Source organism: Lutjanus erythropterus, chromosome 3 (genome assembly GCF_056507025.1).
Source record: "Lutjanus erythropterus isolate fLutEry1 chromosome 3, fLutEry1.hap2, whole genome shotgun sequence".
Lineage (NCBI taxonomy): Eukaryota > Metazoa > Chordata > Actinopteri > Lutjaniformes > Lutjanidae > Lutjanus > Lutjanus erythropterus.
The window spans coordinates 37,148,195-37,173,278 of NC_139319.1; the positions used below are offsets into that span (position 1 = coordinate 37,148,195).

At 39.4% G+C, this 25,084-nt stretch overlaps 1 protein-coding gene across 1 annotated transcript in view; it reads left to right on the forward strand.

Moving 5' to 3' along the window:
- Positions 1–25,084, forward strand: part of pkd1a (polycystic kidney disease 1a) — a 111,157-nt gene that overhangs the window by 26,750 nt on the left and 59,323 nt on the right. The window contains exons 2-12 of the mRNA XM_084716039.1: positions 2,965–3,036; positions 5,188–5,256; positions 7,231–7,302; positions 10,047–10,210; positions 10,657–10,907; positions 12,061–12,321; positions 12,420–12,588; positions 15,997–16,174; positions 19,324–19,538; positions 24,435–24,556; positions 24,659–24,809. Of these exons, the coding sequence (XP_084572165.1) occupies positions 2,965–3,036; positions 5,188–5,256; positions 7,231–7,302; positions 10,047–10,210; positions 10,657–10,907; positions 12,061–12,321; positions 12,420–12,588; positions 15,997–16,174; positions 19,324–19,538; positions 24,435–24,556; positions 24,659–24,809 (1,724 nt within the window). The remainder of the gene's footprint in view (positions 1–2,964; positions 3,037–5,187; positions 5,257–7,230; positions 7,303–10,046; positions 10,211–10,656; positions 10,908–12,060; positions 12,322–12,419; positions 12,589–15,996; positions 16,175–19,323; positions 19,539–24,434; positions 24,557–24,658; positions 24,810–25,084) is intronic.

Consider the following 25,084-nt stretch of genomic DNA (forward strand, 5'->3'; position numbering starts at 1 on the left):
TGACTTTGCCCGTCATTGACTCTGAATGTCTCAGAACAACCATCCAGGGCACTGAGCATTTTGATCATTTATTTCAACACAGTATAACCTTGTTGTTCAAAACACAGGGATAAAGAGCTTTCAACTTCACAAAAGACAAGTGCTCACACACTTACCAACATGATGGATGATGAATACTTACAAATTAACTCGCTCCTCAACTGCTTCACACCTCCCGTCCTGGACTAAACCTGCCATGTCCTCATCGTCCCTGGAGTCAGAGTCCTGGTCAGAGCTGCTATAAACCAACTCAGTACTGTATTCCCAGTCATTAAACTAGCCTCCGTTGGTTTCTGACACTGTATCCCAGTCTACTAGGTTGGCTAACTGAGCTAACTGAGCTAACTAGCTAATAGCAGCTACCGCACAGTCAGCAGCAGTGTGCCAGTGACTGCAGTGGTAAAGAGAGAAAAGGTTCGTGCTGCAACAATCCCTGGGACTTAACTGCAAGGGGCAGCTCCCGAAGGGAATTTGAGGTGTTTTTTCTGTATAAGAGATAAATGAAAACATGGTTGACCAAGACTCGTCACACCGACTAACGGTTTAGTCCAATATTGTTGGGGAGCCCTATTACAGAGCATCACATCTGAAAGTATTTTTAAATGAAACTAAGATAATTATATGGCCAATCAAATTATCACTGAAGAGAAAAGCGTCACAAACAGAAACCCCAAAATCAAAAGTACATATTTCCCTATTTAGTTGTAGAGTTTTGGAGATATCGGTCGTAGAGATGTCTGCTCTCTCTCCAGTATAATGGGACTAAATGGCACTCTACTTGCGATGCTCAAAGCACGAAAAAATAAAGTCTTTTCTTTCTATTAGAAAGTGCCATTAGATTCTACTACAGAAAGAAAGTAGTTCTTGCATGAAACTTCTCACAACAAGGTCTGTGGATTAACTTAAGTAACCAGGTCATGATATTTGGAAAGAGACCCTGATTTTGAGTTGTTCACGTGTATCTTTTGGTGCTTTCAGCGCCACAAGCCGAGTGCCAATTACTTCCTTTATATTGGAGAGAAGACAGATACCTCTAAAGCTTAAATATGTCCAGAATTCAGCAACTCACACCAAAATAAATCTAGATAAATGAATTGCACTACAGGCCGGGGGGAAATTGTATTTTTGATTTTGGAGTGAACTGTCCCATTCTCATTTTTATTGAAATACATTGAAATGATTATGGTGTGATTTTTGCTGGGGTGTTTTTGTAATCTGTAGAACGTGATGTGTAGGCCAGGACATCTCTGCAGCACCACAGCATTTAATTTAAAATGGTCAGTTACCAAAGTGAAGCCTGTCTGCTGGTTCTCACTGTTCCACTCTCAATCCTTCATCTCTGCTTTTGACTCTTCTTCTCACTGGTAAAGGAGGAAGAATGTGCGGAAGTGTGTAAGTGAGCGAGTCGACTTATTGTGTGTGAGAGCAGAACTAAAGAACAAAATAGGATAAAAGACACAAAACTTGCCATCATTTTGACAGGAGCTGTTGCACAATAGACTCAGTAATTTCGTGGACTGCAGCATGAATGCGAATGAGTGACATTTACAGTTTTCTCACGAGCTGTCCTTTCACGTCTTATCTCACAGGGCTTTATTTTCCACTGTCTAATCGAAAATTAATCCCACTAACTCTCAAGCTGCCTTAACTTCTAACCACAGGTCTGAAGGTGGATGTCATCATTTCATGGATGGTTCCATATGGCTACGCTTTTTCTTGACTCAGCACGTGTCTTTAGAACATCTTCTAAATTAAAGTGATAAATTGGCGCTTGTCATGTGGATATACAGTCAGTGTTGATAGTAAATGTAATAAATTTAGGCAATAAATTCCTGTGCATGCTATATTGACCGAGAAAGCTGACCTCTCCTGCTGCGAAATCTGTTGTTTTTCCTGCATCCGGTGATGTAACAGTTATTTCGTTGGTGTTCAGGAAGAACTACAGATTATTTCAGCTTGTATTTCTAATGTCCACCTCTGGATAGCCAGACAGCACGCATGCCGAGTATTTTTGTCACCTAAATCTATGTTTTGTCCATTGAAAGGGTACTCTCATGAGCACATGTCTACACCGTACCAAGTTTTATTTCAAATAAGGTCATCGAAGAGGGCTCTTTTTGTTTACAATCTCTTACAAAAAAAACAAAAAAAAGTTTTGGTCTCTATAGCTAATTTTCCTATTCCTAACAACTTTATGGCTGTATCAGCTTTTATGTAACTTACCCGTTTAAATTATATTGAGGCTTAAAGCTATGCAGAATTAAGCAGGTGCCCACTCTGAGTTACAGGTGGGTGTCGTCCGTGCAAGGGATGTAAAAGTCAGGATGTCTCAGTCTCTGCTGCTTTGAATTTGACCAGTATTTTATAAATCTGTCTCTTGTAAGTCCCCCAACTTTATGAAAGTACAATACGAAGTCTCTGGGGTGCTTCTTTAATTTAGGTGATTTTCATTATTTAGTCTTGATAAAGGAACTGCATGTTACTTGGTGTCCTAGCTGGTAGCTTTAGGACCTGACACACACACACACACACACACACACACACACACACACACACACACACACACACACACACACACACAGTTTAAGTATGACTGGAGTCTTTTTTTTTTTTCATGTCATCCCTCTTGCTCCACATGTGCTCCACACTCTACTAGCTTCCATCAAACAAAAGGCAAAAGAAGATGAATTACTAACCTAAGCTCCCAAGAAGTTGTTATGATACATAACAATGACGATATAATTTTCACCAGGCAATAGCTGTAATCTGATGCATCATTGCACACAAAATACTAACCAGAAAATGCTCTCTGTTAGTGGTTTATTATTTGTTGTATAATTCTCCTGTTGCTGTGTGTTTGTGTGTGTGCATGCAGTCATCTTGCCTTCACATGCATTTTAAATGTGGACATCTTTGTTCCCGCAGAGATCTTTCCAAGAACCACATCTCCTCCCTTGATACCAGCCTGCTAGAACGTCTCACTGGCCTCCGAGAGCTGTGAGTACACACAGCATTATGTGTTTGTGTGTTCTTATCATTTCCCCCTACAGTACACATAATCTATCTACACACATCTCTGTAGATCTGTCTAACTTTATACACTCAGCAAACGCAACACTTTTGTTCTTGTTTTTACTGTTGCTGTAGAGCTACAGATTCCACATGTTTTTTTGGTTGGTGGGTTTGGTTAGATTTAGGAGTGATTTGTTAGGTTTAGGCCAATCAGAAGCCGAGTAGGGCGGGTCATGACTTTGCCCTCCTGAGAACAAAAAAATGGTGTCTGTAGCTCTATGTGAAATATCCAGAGTTAAGTGTTTAATAAATGTGTTTTTTCAAGGTAAACTGCACGTTTTAGAGTGTCCTTTTATTGTGGTCAGTCCAAGGCGCACCTATACAATAATCAGAGCTGTTACTTTTTATTTAAAATTCAAACATTTGTTTGAAAATAGGGGTTTAAGTTAAAATTTAAACTGTAAAGACCGGTTTGAACGCAAATTGAATCTATAAGCTCAGCAGACCGTTTGAAATAGCTTGACCTGTTACATGCCCTATTAATGTATCAGTAAACTAATATAATTATACTGTTATTGCAAAACTGCAGGACCCTGCTGAGCAAAGCCACCTTGAGTGGATACTCATCACCCATTCTTGAGAAAATTTGCACAATTATTAATACAAACACTCTTCTTCCATTTTTTGGTGAAAATGTATTCTTTAAGGATGTATACATATGAAATATATGTAATTTCTGAAATGTTTGGTCTGCTTTAATTTTTTTCATTTCTAAACTTGCTCTGTGCCAGAAAATACCCTTGTTGCAGACAATTCCCGACTTCAAACAATTTAAAAATCTGTCAAAAGCCTTCAAAAACACTATCTGCTGATAACACAGGTATAAAATGTGCTATTATAATCATCTTTGTTTTTTTTTAAAACTTATGGTTTATTAGTTTTCTCATTTTAACAACACACTACACATATAACATAGTGTCAGTAGTATTTCTTTCAGTCTTTATGATTTTTCTCATCTGTTTTCCCATATTGTTTGTTGTAGTTTTATAGCAGATTTTTAATGAAAATGTTTGAAGTTGTATCCCAGATTTCCTGATTTTTTTTTAATTTTTTTTTTTTTTTACAAAAACATGATTTAATCAGTAATAAAAAGGTCTATACTCTAAGGACCCCTGTCTCACTTCCTGGTTTAAAAAAGGCTGGAAACTGCTCAAGCACTGGTAAACTTTCTATTTTCCAACAAATTCATTTAATGACGTTGCTATCAGATGTGTTTCAAATTGTCAACTCCATAGCCCTTCTAAATTAAAGCTAAATAATAATTCTAATTTAAAATGTGTATTTTGATTAATTAAGAGAAGTCTGAGCAACTTTAAAAAATGAAATAGCTACTCACTACAACTATGCTGTGAAATGAAAAAATGCAACATCCTGTCAACTCTGTAAAATGTCGACTCGTCAGAATTTCCATCTGACACAGCTGACGTCTACATTTAATTAAAAATGAACTGTATTAAAAATTAAATGTAGGGCTATAAACCATTACAAGGTTTAATAGCCCAGAGTTTGATCTTTTAAAATATATATTTCCAGCGTAAATGAACGGTAAAATCAAAACCCCCTCAAAATACCATTTTGTCTCAATTCTCACGTATGAGTGGACACCAAAGAATCTGCGACGTGGTGCGTTATGTTACTAACAAAGCTGTTAGCTGACTTTGTACAAAACAACTGTCCTGCTCTACATCAGCAACATATCTGTGGAGTCTCCTGTTAGCTCGTCACCCAAGGTTAGATGTTGTTTGATGGATGTAATGTAAAGTTAATAAAATCACAAAAATAATCTTGTTAATGACATCTGAACTAATTCAAATTAATTGTGTGTCATTTCAAATTTGTTTGAACAGAATCTCTGGAAAAAGTGACAGCCCTTTCAATAATCCTGGTGTTTAATCAGTGTCTCCATATGCCACACTTGTCAGGTGGATGGATTTGTGCATAATTTTTTAACCTTTTATGTGCAGAAAAGGATTTTTTTTTTATTCTAACCCATGAAAAAAAGAAGCAAAAACAAAAGTGTTGCTTCTATATTTTTGTTAAGTATATGTACTGCATATTAATGGATCTATCTTTCAGGTATCTTCAAGGGAACGGGATCAATGTTCTCCCCAGAGGTGTATTCTGCTGTGGGCCGCTGTCAGTCCTGTGAGTACAAATACATAGAGAAGATAAGGACCCAAGGTGGAGAGGAGAGGAGAGGAGAGGAGAGGAGAGGAGAGGAGAGGAGAGGAGAGGAGAGGAGAGGAGAGGAGAAGGGAGTAAGGGAGAAGGAGGAAGATGAAAAGAGAGCAAAAAGAGAGAAAGGCTTGGTTTAGTCTGGATTTAAGTAGGCAGAAATCCCCGGGGTAAGCTAACTGGACCAGAGAGCACAAAATAAAGCACACGTAGTGTATACTGCACACACACACACGCACACACACACACACGCACACACACCAATCACAGCATGATTAAGTTCAATTACAGCTTACTGCTCCAGGCTCCCACTACCTCCCTCTATCCCTCTCTCCATATGTCCATCTCTCCCTTCCTCCACCCATTACCTTATTTCTTCCACCCGTTTAAGTGTGTGTGTGTGTGTGTGTGTGTGTGTGTGTGTGTGTGTGTGTGTGTGTGTGTGTGTGTGTTAAGAGAGGACTCTGGTGGTTTCCATCAGTTCCTTCCAAAACCACCACACAACGGCTCCATTATGTAGCCTACTGGATAGAGGAGAGAGGGAGGGAGAAGGAGATTATGAGTGGAGAAGGAGAAGGGAGAAGAGGGAGAGAAGAAAGAGGTAGAGAAGCGTGGAAATGGAGGGGGGAAGAAGGTGGTAGTTACATCAAAAGTTTGAACGCAGTCAGTTATTCAGCACTTCAGATGTTTGGGTTTTATGAGCTGCATCCAGCAGCTACAAGTCTCTGCCTTGGTTGGTGGCTCGGTCATTTCAGCCTTTTCATACTTTTTTAACAATGAACAAAATGTATTGGTGGCTAAAGTGCTAGCCAACAAAGGGTGGGACTAGCTTATTTATCGCCAACACTGTTGTTAACAAAGTGACAAAAAGTGACATAAATGTGAGCCAATATAAAGTCACTTTTATATTACAAATTTTTACAGGATCTCATACCTCTTTGGGTAATTTTAAAAGTTTGTAGCAGATAACAAGTTAGTGAAACCATTAACTGCTTATTTAAATGCTTCTTTTCACGTAACTAAGATTAACTAATCGCTCAGAAGTTTCTTCCATCTTTATTGTAGCTTGGTCACACAATTTCAGCTATCAGTTACCAACATGGTGCAGACTAGAGTCGTCACGATACCAGAATTGGTCGGTTCAATCAGTCGGTTGGTCCACAGAAATTCCCCACACTTTGCCCACAGTTTCCGCCCTAGGAGGAAACTGCCGGAGGCCGAAACTTGTCGCGGAGTTCAAATGTGTGTCTGTGAATGTGTCTGTTTGTGTTTATGCTAAAAAAAAACAGGGCATGGCACTGGGAGTTGTCACAAAAAGACCCCACAACTTACTGTAACGTCCAAATGGATTCACAAAATTTAGTGGAAAAGTTGGTCATGAGCCAAAGGACAGCTGATAAACTGTTCATCCAAATGGCAAAAGGGGGCGTGGCACTGCCCTCTATACTTTAGCAACGCCACCTTCACGAGTCATTACCTGTTTGTTTTAAGCATTTAAGCATCACTGGACAAAGAGTTTCATTAGTGATGGTTTTCCACCCCACCTATACTTTTACCACGCCCCTTTCATAACTGTTTGTGGTAGAGTCTTGTGGCAGATGTCACTGGACTTGGCGGAGGGTTCCTTTGTACATTGATGTGACCTATTCCCACTCCTTATACTATAATAATAGCCACAGAGATTAAATGGTGTGTGTGTGTGTGTTATGTGCATATGTATGCAAATTCACACTTGTATTTCATTCAGTTATGTGTTGTGTTATATATCTGAGTTATGCATCATTTTTGTGTAAAGAGGACGTGAGAATGTCCTTTTCTTTGATGAACACAAATATTAGTCAGAAGTTGCACTAATTGCCACAGTGCAGTCACAAAAGTGGAGGGAAAAAAGAGAACTCTTGTTTTAATGTCAACATTGATTTATCTGCTTTTTTTTCCCATCAGCGATGTGAGCAACAACCAAATCACCACCATAGAAGAACGAATATGTGATAACCTATGCAATTTAACTCAAATGTAAGTAATCACAATTCATTCTTATTCTCTCTGTGTTTTGTTTCTCCAACAAATTTAAACATATATGTATATATGCACATATATACACACACACATGCATAGAGGCATATGCTCAAACACATACATCTGATCAGGCAACGTGTTTCCAGTCACCTCGCCTACACACAAGATGAATGAAGCTCTATTTCAGATTGGAGTGGGAGGGAGGGAGTAGTAATTATTCCTCAGTTTTCTCCTTGTGCAGAGTGTGTATTTTAGCAAAGCTAAACTGACTGTAACGCAAAGAGAGACACGTCACATAATGTTATTGTTTTTTCTGTCCCTCCATCTCTTATCCAATATATTTGTCCTTTTCTCCTCTTGTGTCTTTATTTCTCCTTTTCCTCTGTCACTCCCATCACCATTGCTTCTTCCTTTCCAATTATTTCTCTTTATACCCTTTCCTTTTTACATCCTTGCCCTTGTCCCTTTCTTTCTCTTACATCATTTAAAGGAATACACCTTTTTGTCAGTGACATGTAAGGCCCCTCCTCCACTTTGTGTTGGGGGCCTACATCATCCTGTCAGGGTTTATTTCACAATAATGACCTTCTCACTGTGCATTATTATGCTTATTTCACAGTTACTGATCAATATAAATCAGTAATTTAATGCAAAATATTGATTTAAAAATAATTTTATTGTTCCTCCAGGGTTTATGATCAGAACTGTGTCCATAGCAATGGTCTGTTCTTCATAGCAACAATTTGCTATACAGAAATAGTAGACCTTCCAGTGCTGTAACTGACCAATCAAAATTGAGTATTCAACAAAGCTGTATAATAAATAAGGCACAGTGTTTGTGAGGCTGTGGATTGGATGGTTCTGGACTCTACACTGTCCATTAATCCCTGATAATGGACACTTCAAAGAGCACGATCTCACTATGGCCACCATCCAAAGCAAAAAATTACAACCATTTAATTTATATTTTCATGCATGAGATCAAAATCTGAAGCTTTTCACAAGCCATAACTTCCTGGTGACAGATGATGGTTTTACTCAAGAATCATTACTATTCTTAAGGTTCTTAAGGTTCTTATGTGATGTAAATGTTGTTCACCACTCCAGTTAATAGGACTAACCGTAAATAGGGCTTGGGAATGGGAGATATCTCTAGTCTGCTCAACTTATAGAGGACTTATGAATAAAATAAGTACAGATAATCTTTCAGTAGCTTTAAGACTAGCCAGCTATCCAGCCGTTTCATCGTGCCCAAATCAATGACAGATTTTTATAAACAAATGACTGGCCATGTGCACTGTTGGCCACTGCCTGAAGTAGAGAGTTGAATAGCGAACAAGATGTCAGATGATTACTCGTGACATTAAATATCAGGAAGTTCAGAGGAGCGATTTACTTCTTTATCCCAGCCATCAAGTTATAAACTCCAAAAACACAAAAAGAAATCTTGAAGTCACTGTGTGTTGTAATTAGATGTTGGCTTGTTGACATGTTGCAATTCATGTATTGTAAATGCAGGCTTTGACTGCACCCCTGTTGCTATGGTTACTCATTCCAGTGCATTGATTTAGAATGGTGAGCGGAAATTAACCAGAAAATAATGGACACCCTACAGCCAGTCAGGAGCGAGTATTCAACCAGGTATAATTTGATATGTCACAACATGAAAAGCACAGCAACTGATAACTTTAATCATTAATGTTAATTAGTAACACCTGTGCTTTTTTCTGCTGTGAAAAGTCAAGATGTCTGCCATGTGGACCGTTTATAAGCAAGGAGGACAAGCTAGCTTAGCTCTGCCAGGTGATATTTCCAACTAGCTACTTTAACTATGCTTTGTGTCCTGTTTTGTCAGCATTTTGATTTAATTAGCTTATAATGCTCCTGAGTAAAGGTACTGGGCAACAACACAGCTTAAGTATGTGTATTAAGGTAAAATACAGCCTTTTAATACTCTTTTAAAACTCTAAGCAGGAAAGATGTAACTATTTTCCACTTTTTAGCAGGAGCTAGCTGTTATGCTAACTATTAGCTGAAATTATTTTTACATCTAACCCCATCAAATGAGATATTTTATTTTACCAAAATTATTATTAGTATTATTTAATGCAAAAGCTGAAATGTGAAACTTTTTTTGTTTAGATATCCCTTTATTTTTTATTTTTTTTGTGTGTGTGTTGTTAAACATTAAAACTAGCTTATTTGCTGCAGTTGTGTCAACACTGTTGTGAACAGAGCGACAAAAAATGTGACATAAATGTTGGTGAGTGTTATCTTATACTACTTTGTGTAATTTTAGCACTCTGTAGCAGATAACAAATTATTAACAAAGGTTAATTGCTTGTGTGAGGACATTTTTGTGTAGCTAAGATTAGCCAATCACTCAGAATGTTCTGCCATCTTTATTGTAGCTTGTTCAAACATAATTTCAGCCACCAGTTACCAACATGGTACCAGATACCAGAATTATACCAGTCACAATACTAATCGCTGTCAAATTTCAGGGAGGACAGTAAAGACAGGACTGAACTGAGGTCTTAAATGAGCACTAAGATCATTTTTTAAAATAGCTCTGGCAATTCGATGCTATAATTAACAGATATTGTATTATTTAAAAGATGTGGTCAACAAAAAATATAAGTATTAATACTTTTTAATAGATTTCAGCTATCATTAGCACATGCCACACAGTGGTTGTTTTATTAACAGTGGCATGTCTTCCCTGTGCTCCTCTCCTCCAGTGACGTGAGCAGTAACCCCTTCGAGTGCGACTGTAAGCTGTTCCGGCTCGTCAGGTGGCTCCAGGAGAAAGGGGTGCGAGTTCGACACGTGGGTGCCATGCTCTGCGACCATCCTCCTGAGCTCCGCCACCAACCCCTGCTCAACGTCAGCTTGCTCACCTGTGGTATGAAGCAAATTCATGCTAACGCAGAGACGTGTTACAAAAATGAGACATCTCAAAATACTTTTTAAAATTTCATTCGTCTCCTTTTCTCTATCCTGACTTTTGATATTCATGTGCACCATAATTGAAGTAGACTTCCTTGACCTAAAGTAAGTCTCTCTGACAAGCTCATCTTGGGGGCAGAAAGACACCAAGCAAGTGCACTTGATGATTAGAGGCTTATCTACCTAAATCCATGAAAAATTAATTTTACTGTATTATACAATCTTTGTGATGATGAATTCTGACATCAGAGGAATAAGCTGCTCATCAGCTGACCTTTTCCTATCCCCACTGCTAGTTTGGTCAGAGAGGGTCTGATGCGGATTAAAATTATAAATAAGATTTGAGACAGCTTATATTTGCACTGTGTTGACAGAGATCCAAAACCTTTCATTCCTCTACAGGTCGGAACTATGCAGGCTGTCTCGAGGACAGCAGCAGCGGCGGAGGGGGACGGAGCGAGCTTGTTATTTTCTCGTCCTCTACGCCCGGAAACTTCACACGTGAACAGTGTAATAGTGTGTGCTTTGCAGCATCGCACCGCTATGGTGGCTTGGGGAAGAGCAATGAGTGTCTCTGCAGCACGAACTCAGAGCCAAACTTCATCAGCGAATCTCAGTGCTCTGCTGCCTGTACAAACTCTGATGTTATGAAGGTATGTGGAACACAGTGCACTAATCAAACGTAACAAGCAGTACAAAAACTAGAAATAATATGTTATTAATAGGACAGTATTAGACAATTTATTAGACACTTGTTAGACTTTATTAAAGGATAATAAAGGACACATTGCAACAAAACCATATTGTAAATTAAAGCATATTGTTTGACACTGTTAGACCCTGACTAGACTATATTAGCAGGGGTGGAGGAAATCCTTGATTCTTAGATGCATTATGACGGGGGTGTGGAAGAGTCTGAATGGGTTCACAAATCCCAAAAATCGATTTTGAAACGATGTTGGCAGATGAAGGTGGAACTCAGCTGTGAGGGCGGTGCAGCACCTGGACAGTCTACAGCTGATTTAGTGTCTATATAACTGCGTTTGCGAGATGAGGTACCAAGAGATTCCAACCCCTCTTTATTAGAGGGTAATTAGGGACACATTACAAAAGAGCTTCACTATAAACTAAAGTGAAAGCACACCTCTGCTACTATATTTTTCTGTGTGACTTGACAGACTTACTGTAATACTGTAGGCAGAGAAATGACTCTAAGCAGAGATGTGATTGTACTTTACAGTACAGCTCTACTGTAATTTGTCCCTTATTATTCTCTAATTAAGTCTAATAAAGGGTCGAATGCTGTCTAATAAAGAACATATTATTTCTTGTTTGTCTAATTTGATACAAAGCACAATTTGTTTTGTCTTGCCAGTGTACTGTAAAATGAAACAGTTTCTCTACTATAAGATCTTCAAAGACCTCCTTTAGTGTAGCTTCCTGTCTTCTCTTGCTTTGCTTCTTCTCTGGTAAACACAACACTCAGGATTTCCTCTAAACCTTCCTATAACCCACCAACAACTTCCCCCTGAGGCTTAAATGACTTCCCTACATACTCAGGATCTGTTTCCTGCATGACTGCTGTGCAGAGCAGCTCAAGACAAGTTATTCAAAACTACAGTTGAAAATCAAGATTTGTTTATTTTAAATAAGAGCAGTTCATAAGTTTCATTAATACCAAGTTTTTATTTAAAACCATAAAACTAATAGTAAAACCACAAACATCTTAACAATTAACAGTGAGGGAAGTTTTATTTTACTTTTGAAATACTTGCAAACCTCTCACATGGTTCTCTCTTTGTATAGGAATGTGGGTGGGTAGAGGCTCAAGATTTGTTTGTGGTGGACTTCTCAGTCTCTCTGAAGCCTCTCCCACTGCAAAGCGTTCACAACCGCATCAATTTCTCCGCCGCCTCCTCTGTCACTCCGGTGACGCTGTCCTGGGACTTTGGGGACCTTTCATCCCGGGTCAACACTTCAGGAACAGGGGTCACTGCAGCAACTCACAAATACGGACTTCCGGGGCGTTATGCGATCAGTTTGATGGCCTGGGCTGGACACAAGAAGGTATGAGACAATAAAAAAAAGAAATCCTTTTGTGCGTTATAATGAAAGAAAAATGGAATAAATCTTTTGTCCCTAAATTACATGTGATTTTAATCCAGGTGTCTGCACGCGGAGAAGTGACAGTGGCACTTCCTCCCAAACTAGAGCTGCGCTGTCCACCTCTTGCTGTGGCCAATAAGAGCCTTGACTTCACGCTTGTCAGCTGGGGTGCTGTTGGCCTGAATGTAGACTGGAAGATCACAAAGGATGGTGTCCAAGTTGCCAAAGGTAAGACACATCAAAACGAGGGCTGTGTTGAATACCATTTTTGCATCTTCAAATCTTCAGTGAGAATTTATCTGTGAATATTCCAAACTTTGTGGCAGCATAACACAAGTTATCATACTTTCCACAAACTGCACCCATTATTTACTTACAGATTATGCTATTATCATGCTGCCATGTGACAGGCAGGGCCCCTTTAATACTTTTTATTAAATTCCTTCAAAGTTTTTACTACATACATTATATGAGTCTGGATAGACATGGATATTGACTGCAACATGTGTGAGGCGGTAATTGTAGTTGTAATTATGAGTCTAATGAGAGACGAGGACAGGAGGGGAGTCATCATCCACTGACTATTCCGCCCGCCTCTGAAATCTCAAAAGTCAACTTGATGAGCAATAACTGAGCTTGCGCTCGTCATGGCCCCATGCTCATGGGAACGCATGTGCACACATGAAGCAGGGTTGCTCCCTCAGCAGGAAACTTTCCCGCTTGTAGATACTGTTCTGTGCGCTTGTTTCACATTCACGCGCCTGTTTTTTCTGTGCGCAGGTTTTGAGATGAATGAAACGCCAGAGATGAGCTCCGTGGCTCGTTCTTTATCAGTTTTTTGCCTCTCCTTCGGTGCCCCTGACGTAATGCCTCCTGCCGGTCTTTAAAAAAAACCTTTGAATACTGATTTCAATATCAATTACTGTGGCAATGGTACAATCTTTAAACCATTCGGGTCAACCCTAATCAACAAACAGCTAACTCTGAGCAGCTAATAACACTTAGCTGATTGACGGTCAATAAATGTACCAGCACAGAAGTGATGTTTTACTCAAACTCCTGGTGGCAATCAACAGCTGATTAGTTTTGACTCTCCTGCTGCTGCAAATCTGAACAGGAGCTCTCTGGGTCTTTGTGGGTTTTGTCTGGAAAACAAATAGGATAAATGCTCGTAAACAACACTCAGAGGCACATCCATCACTGGGGTTAATTGCAAATTGTGAATTAATTGTTTTTTGTTTTTTTTTTCTCAAATAAGGCTTCTTAATTGGCACTTTAGCAGTAATAAATCATAAACACTGCATTATTAAAGGCACTTCTGAAAAGCAGTGAGTATAGTACTCAAAGCTTTTGGCTTTTTTTCTTTTCCCAAAAATTCAGCTTGAGTCATTTTTTATCAGTTGCTTCCACAGTTAGTGTTAATGATTGATACAATTGTCAGATGGGGGATGAACTTTTTTCAGCTTCTGAAGCAGAGCTTGCTAGTTTGGGAACCACTGTCCTTGAAATCAGATGAAACGAGCCTGTGTTTACATTTTCTCAGACAAAGTTATAGTGAGCCAGTTAAAAAGAGGATATATTTTGTGGTTATTATGGTGGAAACACTACTGCTTTTGTCCACAGGGGCTTCTAAAGTGAACACATTGTTAAAGTTCCTTGTAGTAGCTTTAAATATTAAAAATATTATAGCTGCTTTAATTTTAAATTTGTTTCTGAGTCCTTACTTGAGTTTCTTGAAGTTAGTCAAAGTGACCCATCAGTGAAGTCTCAGGATATTAAAGCAGCTACACATTAACTGTGTCTCTATCTCCTTTTCTCACACATACACAGGCGGGAACGCAATCTCTCTCATGTATGCAGTATAAGGACGCGCACACGCTTAACCTATCTTCCCTCTCCATTCGTCTCCAGACAGCCCCTCCTTCATACCCGGTCTTATCTCCCATGACAGTGCATTAAGATTTCTTCTGTCTGTTCATTTTTATAATTTAACATTTTCTGATTATTTGATCTGTGCACCAGGTTGTTTCTTTGAGATATTGTGGGCCTGGTTTCTACAAAGTGGCAGACGTATCTTTAGAAGAAATGTAGAGACAGGACAAGGCGACAGTTAGTGAAACTGATGTGTTTCACTGGAGGGCAAAGTGGGAACATGAAAGACACAAAATGTCACTGGGGGTTCTCTCTTGCTGTCTCAACTGGATAGTGTATGCATTTGTGTTCTTGTATATCACACGCCATCTTCAATAGTCTTTCATTTTTAAAAAAAATCCTCTTTGCGTTCATTTACATCTTTTCAGGTCCATGCTTGTCTCAGCCTTTCAGAGGCTCATAGCCTGACCACTGTAAACTGTAAAACAGGCCTTTTGTGGAACTAACGAGAGGTTTTCTCACACATCAATATCGACATTATATATTGTGTATTGTATTAAACTTATAGTGGAATTGGAGGTGCAGAGAGACAAACGTCCAGGAAGGAAAGGTCATATTAATGCCAGTTCCACAATAAATATTCAGTGTTCATAATACTTTAATAACTCTGTGAATCATTAATGTGGATTCCATCTTTGAGCCCATTTTCCTGTAGTTTTATCCTGTTTGTTACAATCTCCAGAGCTCTCTTAATGTTGGTACATGAAGTGACAGTACAGTCTGTAAATCCTGTTTGAACAGTACTGACTTTGTGAAAACCTTGATTTTTAATGGCCCTTTCAGTTACTGTCTCTGTTTAGAGCAAGGGTGTCAAACTCAGTAAATGGAAGAATACAAAAATATATCTATTTGTTATCATATGACACAATTGCCTCTGCATTTGGTTAGTACTGGTTTTAGTAATAGCTTAATATTTAACTAGAAGATGTAACTCAGTCACCACAATGTCAATGTCACCACATCTGCCGGATGTAACCAGCAGAGATTTGCAAAGTTCTGCCAGCGTTAACACGACCCCCGCATAAGGTGTCCTGAGAAAAAGTGAGAAGTCAGCTGTCATATAGTCATATAAAACAGTTGTTTGTCTCCACCAACCAATCAAGTTACAGTTTACATCCATGTCTGTCCACGTTCATATAATGTCTGTAGTGAAGACTTCGAAGGAATTTAATAAAAGGTATTAAGTGTGGTGGCAAATGGGAAGTTCTCACTATTCATATGTGATTCCAGTGAATAATTTCCATTGAGAAACGTGTCTTTACCTAGAGACTATTTTTATAGAGGAGGACATAGGACTGATAGAGAGCTGAACAAAAAAAAAAATTAAGACATGAAACATGTAGTTTATGGACACAGTACTTTCATAATGCAGTGTAGGATGCCATTGCACAAACTATATTGTTTGTAAGGTCATGGGAGCCACAAAAAGTGTGATGTTGAGCCTTGAGTTTGACACATCCTCTAGAGTGTTATAGAATACATTGTACAGTGTATATGTATATTATATAATCTATAATAGTCCCTTTTGTAATGCCAATAACCATAAGTGCACTGTGACTTTTGAAAGCTCAAGGTTTTCTCTTAATCTTGAAGTCAAGTCTTTTTTAAGTTCACAATAAATTAATGATTGTATCTTTCCATGATGTTGCAAGTGTGACTTCAAATGATCTGGGAAATAATGTGAATGTTTCTGTCCTCTTCCAGCCTCCCCTCACTGTCCAAAGGATGGCGTATTCCACACCGAGTCCTCACGCTGTTTCCAGATCGTTCCGGGGGAGTTGAACTGGACAGACGCTCGACAACAGTGTTCAGACCGCGGCGGGGATCTGGCAATAGTCAGGAGTGACGCACTGTGTAACCTGCTGGCACACAAAGTCACACAGTGAGTGTTTCTGCCTGTATGGGGTGCATAAATGGGGCCTCAGTGTTTCTGTGTGATTTTTTTGCAGTAGTTCTCTCTGTGTATTTTCCATCAGTTTTCCTCAAACTGAGACAGAATCAGATTTACAGCAAACATTTCCTTCAAGTACTAATGTATCATTATTATTATTATTACATAAATATATATACCTACAAAGATGTCTGTATTCATACTACATCAGTAGAGGCTGGAGTTGCAAACCTCAATGGATTAATCATTCATAAGACACTTAATTTGTCATTGTAGGCATACGATAACTCTCAGACACTAGCAGCAATAGAAAACAGAATAAAGGAAAACAGTGTTGCAGAATCTCCCGAACAACTGAACAAATGGTGGCTAGTTTTCAAACGGAAAAAACAATCCACCAAATCCAAGTCTCTTGAAGCCTCAAAATGCCAAGTTGACTTGAAAGATGTCATTTACACCATGTTTTTAGCCTAAATCTTCACTGTAGATCCTTAACTTGGAACCACATTCGTACGTGTATGCACATCGTTTGAACTGTGTGCACGCACACAAGTGAACAGCATGTCAGGGCTTTTTTTTTCTAGTTGTTCTATTTACATTTGAAAACTGGTCACCATTCACTTACGTTGTTTGAGTGATTCTGCAATGCTGTTTTCCTCTGAAACTCCAGCAGAGTTTTGTGGACTAAAAGACTAAACATGAGGGTGAGTAGATAATGACTGAATTTTCAGTTTTGGGTGAACTATCCTTTTAATCTTTAAATGATTAATCATTAATATGATGGAAGCTGTCGGGTACAGAACTGATGTCCTGCCAGCTCTGCATCACAATGTGTCATCCCTCTTTGCCTGAAAAACTTAATAGTTCTCACTATGATGCCTTGTGTGCCTGCAGCAGCGACAGCCAAAAAAACATTGTGACAGACATCAAATACTCAAAACAGATGTTGAACTCAAAAACAATGACAATCACAGAGAGCATGGTTTGGATGGGGGTATGAAGAGCGTGTTTGTCCTGTCTCCCTCCTTTCATGTTTGTGTGAACTTTGAGGCTTTCTTTGACAGAATGTGTCCCTATGTGTTTGTATGTGGGTGCACGTGTTGTTCAGACATGAGGCTGTTTTCAAGGGCACTACTGTCCATGTTATTATTCACTATTAAACCGAAGCTCACCGCTTTATTTATCCATTTTCTCCCATTTGTTTCTGTTGTTTTCCATTCATTCTTTGACTGTGTGAAGATATTGACATTGCTGTTTTTCCCCCACATAGTGTAGTGTGTATTCAGATGTGAACAGATCATGTCAGGTTTAGCCATGGTGCAAAGTAGAACAACAATTGAAATGCATCTTTCCTGTATGTACTCTCCATCTCTGTGATGCACCCTATATGGACATAAAGTAAACTCTGGATTTGGCTTTGCTACGATGAAAAAGCTCCTGGCCTTGCACTGGTCCAAAGGCCTCCAGTGTTTGGTGTTTAGGTCGGAGAGGGTCGCAAAAAACACATCTGTAAAAGCACAGCTGCATTGTAACTTTAACACCCTGGGAGGAGGAGTCCACAGTTCATGGTGTGTGTGTGTGTGTGTGTGTGTGTGTGTGTGTGTGTCTGTGTGTGTGTGTTAATGTGAGGGTAGAGGCCCTGCCCTCGTAGGCTGAAGAAAAAACCTGCAGCAGATGAAGCTCATCCCCTCTCTCCTCCTCCGCTCATGTGTTCCTCCACCCACTCACTTATATAAGGAGTCTTTTTTTTAAAATCAGTCCCTGTTTTTTCCCTCAAAGACCCTTTTTTCTTGTTCCCTCTCTGCTTGTATTTTTTATAAAACCTTGTTCTTTCAGATCTTTTTTTCACAAGTAGTCCTGCACCATTACGTTTGATGCCAACTGCTGCTGAAGAAGATTAATTGTTTTGTTAAAATATAGACGTGGGCATACTGTGACTTTTTCTGTGTATCTTGCAATCATCAATACTAAGCTTCTTATTATTGTTCATAATATCCATTACTTGGCAATGGTAGTGACAATTGTGGAACTGAATTCATTGCGTTATTCCAAGTGTGAGGTGCAGTCAGTCATCGGCATTATAACATATGAGAGCTGGATGTCCACTCAGGAGGATCCAAAACCTGTTTTTAAAATAGCTAGTATGACTTATCATCTTAAAACATACTGATGGACAATGGAAATGTATTTATTTCTTTATTTAATTCTTTAATCGATCTCCTATCAAATAAAGATCTGGCAGTATATGCAAGTATATTGTATATGTATAATATATTCACCTTTATATGTTTCATAATGCTCAGAATGCATTATGTTGCTGTGGAAAAAAGATTTTATTGATCATATTGTTTGGTATGAGCTCATTTTCATGTTTTTTTAAAATAACAATCAATTAATTAATCAAAACACTCTAAATAGCACTACAGATTAGAGGAAAAACAAGATATTTCTCACCATTTTATGACACTTTATGGACCAAACCATTAATTGATTAGTCAAGAAAATGGTCAAGAGAATAAATGAAAATGAAGATAATCCTTAGTTTCAGCCCTAAGTTGTACGCTTACTTCCTTTTTTTAAGATGGAAGACCTTTTTTTTTCAGTTCACAGCGTATGACAAAGAAAAATTGAAGAGGGGAAGAATATGCAGCCCATTAGTCGACTCATGGAGTGAAAATCCAATTTATCTGTTGTAATCACAGTGTCATACTAAGTACCCTTTGTAACATCGTGTAGGGATTCAATCAAAGCCCATTCACCCTCTCTCTGCCGAGCAACCATTGACTGCTGAAGACATGTGGACATATAATTCACAGACTTCAATGTCACCTTGTTGAGGCCCACACTGACTCAAGTCTGGATGTTTTGTAAGGTGTGTGTGGTGTGCTGCCCCATCTCACAGCTATCACATTCACAAGGACGTGTAAAAAAAAAAAAAAAAGAAATTTCTCTGTCTTTTCATCATCTGCCCTCCAGCTGCATCTATGTTCTTTGAAACATCCTCATCTTAGCTTTGTTAATGATTGTTTGTGTGTCTTTCAAGTGATGGAGCCAATTTTCCAGCTGTCAGCAGCCTCAGAGCTAAATATCAAGCAGGCGCTGTGTTAATCTCTTGTCTTGCGTGTCTATTCCTACCCCAGGGAGCGAGGTGTGTGGCTGGGCTTGAGCGATGTCGACTCTCCAGGCAAGCTGCGCTGGCTGAATGGCTCAGAGGCGCTGGAGGGAGAGGAGGGCCCGCCTCCTCGATCCCAGATCCCCCGCGGAAACGTGTGCGTGTCCCTCAACCAGCGCGGCCAGACCAGCTCACACCCGTGTAATGCCAAGCGGGCGTATGTCTGCCAGTACAGCCCCCAAGGTATGCTGCACACGTTCACATAGACACACTTAGACATGCAGCATCTCCCAGTGCCGAGAAACCTGTAATCACAGGAAGAAAATTAGAACGGAGGTGCAGATTTGATGCAAATGCAATTTCCCCAAAGCACTCTATTCTTTGTTCAAAAAGAGAATTTCAGCCCTCCTCACTATCAAGTTTATGTAAATTAAAGTTGTAGCACAAACAAGCATAGAAAGGGAAAGTAAACAGCCTCCTTCATAACTAATCACAAGCACTAGATTGGCTCTCTGAACCAGTATTTATAATTGGACAATTATACACTTTATACATGCATGTAGAAGAAGCATCCAGAGACATTTTCAGCATTTTGGTTGCATCAGAATATTATGATGAAGCATCTCATAAAATTGCATCATTGTAACATAGCATTTGTTTCTGTCACAGCATGGTCACGTTTTCAGACTCATTGGACAGCGAAGACTGGAAACAATTCTACATGATAATTAATAATAAAGTGTGATGTCCAGCCCCCCTCCCCTCCTCTCACTCTGTCTCAGTCACAGGGGTGATCCTAGGAAAGGACACAGGAGGCTTGGCCTGGGACTCCACAGGGAGAGTCACAGGCCGTAACTCCTCAATACAACATGGGATTGCCACCAAATTTGTACATGTTGCACGTACAGCCACAGCGCATGAGTGTGTTGCATTTTATACAGTTCTACCCACAGGGGGCGCTACAGTACTAGCAAAATATGATGTTTCTACTTTTCTGTTGTCTTTAATGAGATGAAAATTGGTACACAGTTTCTTCATTAGCATGTTGCGACATACCAAAGTTCACAGTATGTCATGAAGTTACTGAAGTTAGTTCAACTCCACCACATCTCTTGAATTCATTATTTGCCACGACTTTTGAGTGGTATCTTCAGATGTGAATCCCCGACACTTGTTGCTGGGACTTTCAGGAGCTGTGTAGGTCAGCTGTACCATTTTGGATATGAATGTGTGCCAAATGAGAAAGTGTCCGCTTGAGAGAAGTAATTAATAAGTCGTAGGTGTTTATAACAGTTAAATTGAACAGTAGGTTAATGGAGTCTGGCAGGCAGTGACTGAACTCCAACTCCAGAGTGTGTATTTTTGGAGCAGTTTTCAGGACAGTGGACTTAGCTTTATATTGAAATGACATAAACAGCTGATCAATTTAGGTGTATAATCCGATATAATCCAAACGGAGTTTTAAATTTAAGTATAAGTTTGAGTTTTAAATAAAAAATGCTAAAAGTTTTGTGTGAAAAAGTTAAAATGAAAAGAGGCAACCGTATTGTATAACTGAGTCACGCTTTGGGCTGTGTATTTTTTCTGGATAAGAATATTTGTGTCACAGTTTGATGTTTTTAAACAAAGTGTGTCCATATTATTAATGGCTAATTTGTTTAAAAGCATAGTCTGGATTTGAAGTGGGGTTGTATGAGGTACAAAACTGCTGTATAAAAGCCAAATATCTCTCTCTTCAAGCCAACCAAACTCAATAGGCAAACTCAGTAACTGTAGCTTAAAGAAAGTACAAAAGCAAATAAATTCAAGGAAAGTTCCTGATTTTGTCCTTGGATTTTGGCTTGAATAACAACAATGCTTAAGTGGGGAAAATATTCTAAATATAGCGCTCATGTAAACTGATTTTTAAGCTGATTTTTTTCAGGTGGACTTTTTTGACATGGCTAAAATACCTTTTTTGCTGACCCTGTCCACAGCAATACTTTGTTTTGTTTCTGTACTGGTGCTCTTCTCTGCTGCTCCTAACTGGCTGCATCCCAACCTGCAGCAGCTGTAGGTAATACGATCGATAAGTACTTCATACATTCTTACATCAAATAATGCAATCCATCGCTTTAAGTCAGGGAAAAAGACGGTTATTGGATTGGTATCAGTATTGGCAGATTATTAAGATTGCAGTATCTGTATTGGACAGGTATTGAGCCATCCCTATTCTGTAGCAAACTTCAGGGGTATGCGCTGGTCTCATAATGTAACACATAATATAACACTTCAGTTGGTGCAGACAGAGCTCAGGCAGAAGGTGGACTGGATTGATCACATCACTCTTCAAACCTGGAAGGGTCTTAATGAGGCTGAATTCCTCTACAGAAATGTACAACGGTGAACAGACGTCTGAAAAACAAGCACAGACTAAAAACTGCCTTCAAAACTGGACTGAAATTTAGCATCACAGTGTGAAATTAGGTGTTTATGTGTGGCAGTTCTGTGTGTGTGAATCCGTCTGTCTGTCTAATTGTGTTTCTTTGGTCTGCTCTCTCTTTGATTCTGTCTCTGTGGTTGTGCAGCGAGCAGATACACCTTTAGTCTCTTTAGTTTCCTTAGTAGTTTTGTTTGCTCTGTGTCCATCAGACTGTCAAAGGATAGATTTTAAAATCCTTTCACCTATCTATAAAGCACTAAATGGTCTCAGGCCTAAATACATCTCACATTTACTTGTACTTGTACAAAGCCCCCAGACCTGTCAAGTCATCTGGAACAATGATCAAACTCAACCAAAAGTGCTGACCAAAGCCTTTTGAAGTGGTGTAAAGAGGAATCAGCTCTAGATGAACTGCAGAAATGGAGAACAGGTGTTTTGGAATAGTTTTGGATTGTCATGTAGAGGTGCCGTGAGCTTTTCTAAATTTGCATGATCTGTTAGCAGACTGAGCCATTGGTTTATTGATATATTTGTTTTTTTCTTTCTAGTTGAGTACTATTGGGGGGGGATTTTTTTGGCTACTCTTAATGTTATCAGGGTGATGTTTTGGAGATCCTGCGAGATTGTGAATGAGGAGAGGTCCCCTAAAAGAGCAATGGATGGGGAGAGAGGGATGCTGAGGTGGAGGACCTTGGACAGCTCTCCTATGACCTATGACCAAAACCACTGAACCGGAGTGCAGAACCAGAATGCATGAAAGTGGCTGTCTGTTGCAGAGGGGTCGTGTGTGCAGATGTTGTTAGCCCATAAGTTGCATTTTATGGGTTGTAACCTTGTATTGAATTAGTTGAGTTTTGGAGTTGAGTGACATGGAAAATGTATTCTTACATATAGCTTACCAGTTATTGCCTGATTGATATATGTTCAGCTCTGATGGATTGAAATGGTATCATCGTGGTGAGAGAAGATTAAATATATCTGTGGTAATAGTTTTTTTAGGTTGGAAAGACCATAGTTCTATTAATAAGGGAGGAGTAAAGTTGTCAAAGTTCTGGATATCGATTTTCTTTTTTATGGCCACTTTTAGCTGTGCGTATTACTAGTGACAGTAGTCAGGTAACTTGTATTTTTGCTTGAGAAGATCGAAGGTCATGAGTGTCTCCCCCTCTCCATCTTCTTGCTGTAAGTCGGTGTTGAAGTTTGCTGCCTGCTGGAGTGTAAAACCTCCTCAAACTGTTGTATATTGTTGTGAACAACTACATTATCCTGGCTGCCTAATACAATCGTGAATATCATGCACCATTTAATAATTTAAGACCGACCTTACAAAAGGCAAGGATTTTATTCCCAAGAGGACGGTATTTTATTAAAGAAATAAATTATTAATGACATTATGAAAATTATTAGTTTATATGCGAAAAACAGATACATATATACATATTCCCAAAATATTGCTGGTTCTGTGCTGCTGGCATTTCAAACCTGATGTCTGCAGTGTGCCAGCATCAACTGACATGCATCAGTTATAGCTGTCAGTGTGTTTGTGCCTTTGCTCAGTGTTACGCAGGATAAAAATCAACCAAGGTGAAGCAGGTGTTAGTTTCTGTGCTCCCCACCTGTTGAACAAACTTCCTCAGTACCTGAGAACTGCTGAAACTGTCAGCTTGTTTAAATCAGGGCTCAAAACACTGTTGTTTACTGCAGCTGTACAATAAATTTGATATATAGCTTCTTGTTAAAATAAGTCTTAAAATGATTTTTTTTTCACTAAAATGGTAATTAAAGGGATAGTTCACCAAAAAAAGAAAATTCAGTCATTATCTCGTCACTCTCATGCCAGCTGAAGGTTGGGTTTGGTGTTTTTAAGTCAACAAGACACTGCTGGAGTTTCACAGGAAAACAGTGTTGCAGAATCTCCCAAACAGCTGAACGGTGTCCATTTGTAAACAGAAAAAAAATAACCCCCCCAAAAAAACAAAAGTAAAATGTCTTTATCCTGCTCATCTGACCTAATCCAAGTTTCTTAAAGCCCCGACATGCCGTTAACTTGGGCACGCACACCATCACACCACACACACATAGTTTAGACGGTGTGCACAGGCATGTGATCGTGGTTTCAGTCTAAGGATCTACAGTGAAAATTTAGTCTAAAAACATGGTGTAAATGATGCCTTTCAAGTCAGGTTGGCCTGTTGTTTCCACAACATAAAAAGTCGGATTTAAGTAAAAATGTTACATAAAATTTCCAGAAACAAAGTCTACATGCCTCCACGCTGGCAACAGCTGTGGCCGAAGACATGATGTGTTCGAATTTACTGTCCATCCGTCCATCCATCCCATTCTTGTGAAAGCAATGCCTCAGTAATGCTGTGATGGTATTTCTTCAAACTTGGCACAAATGTCCACTTGGATAAACTGATTAGAATCTGCTGTTTAAAGGTCAAAGGTCACTGTGACTATACACCTGGCCCCATCCTCAGGAACACTTGGATGCAATTTATTGAAATTTGTTAAAAAAAAAAACACTTATAAACTATATAAACTTTACTTGCATTGCCTCTCCTTCACCTCTTTTTCTCAAAGTCATTTGTAACAGTAAGGACTGCACTTTCCCCATCATTTCTTATAAACTGCCTCCACTACCTCTCTGCTGTCCTCGTTTTAAATCCTCCCTCCTCTGCTGTCACCTTGAGTTCATTCTGTTTCTGCTTCCACAGTGCGTGTTCCAGATGCAGGGATCTACACGGTGGGCCTGGCTGTGTTTCCCTACCAGAATCATTTCCACCAACCCCCCTCCGCGTCTCTCTCTACTCCACAACCTCCCAGTGGCAGTGTAGAGGTGAGGAAGAAAATCACAGCTTGTTCAATCATCGTTCCGTTCTCCTCAAACCTTTGTTTGTCAAACTTACTGTCTGTCTGTTTTTCTCACTTTCCCTCTCAGGTGCTGTTGTTCCCTGCTCTGAGCTTTGTTCAGGCAGGTCGTTTGTCCTCCTTGGAGTTTGTCACTCAGGAGCTCGGCTCACACGTCCACATCCGATTCCAGATCTACAGACCTCATTGTCATTATCCCGGCCTGCACCTGCTGCTGCCCAGTGAGTCAAACGCACACGCTAACACACGCTAACACATTTCTCGTGAGCATCAGCAGGTGTCAAAAAATTCTATAAGCCACCTGCGTCCACCTCCAGTCAGACAAAAACATCCACACAAACACACACACACTGACCAGGCTTGTCTAAAGCTGTTAGGTAGGTGAACATGAAAGAAAAGTTTGAATGGAGAGAAAGGAGGGCAAAACAGGACAGGAAGGAAACAAGAGCGATCAAGGTCACCTCCCTCTTGAGCGCTTCATGTCCTCAACCAGACA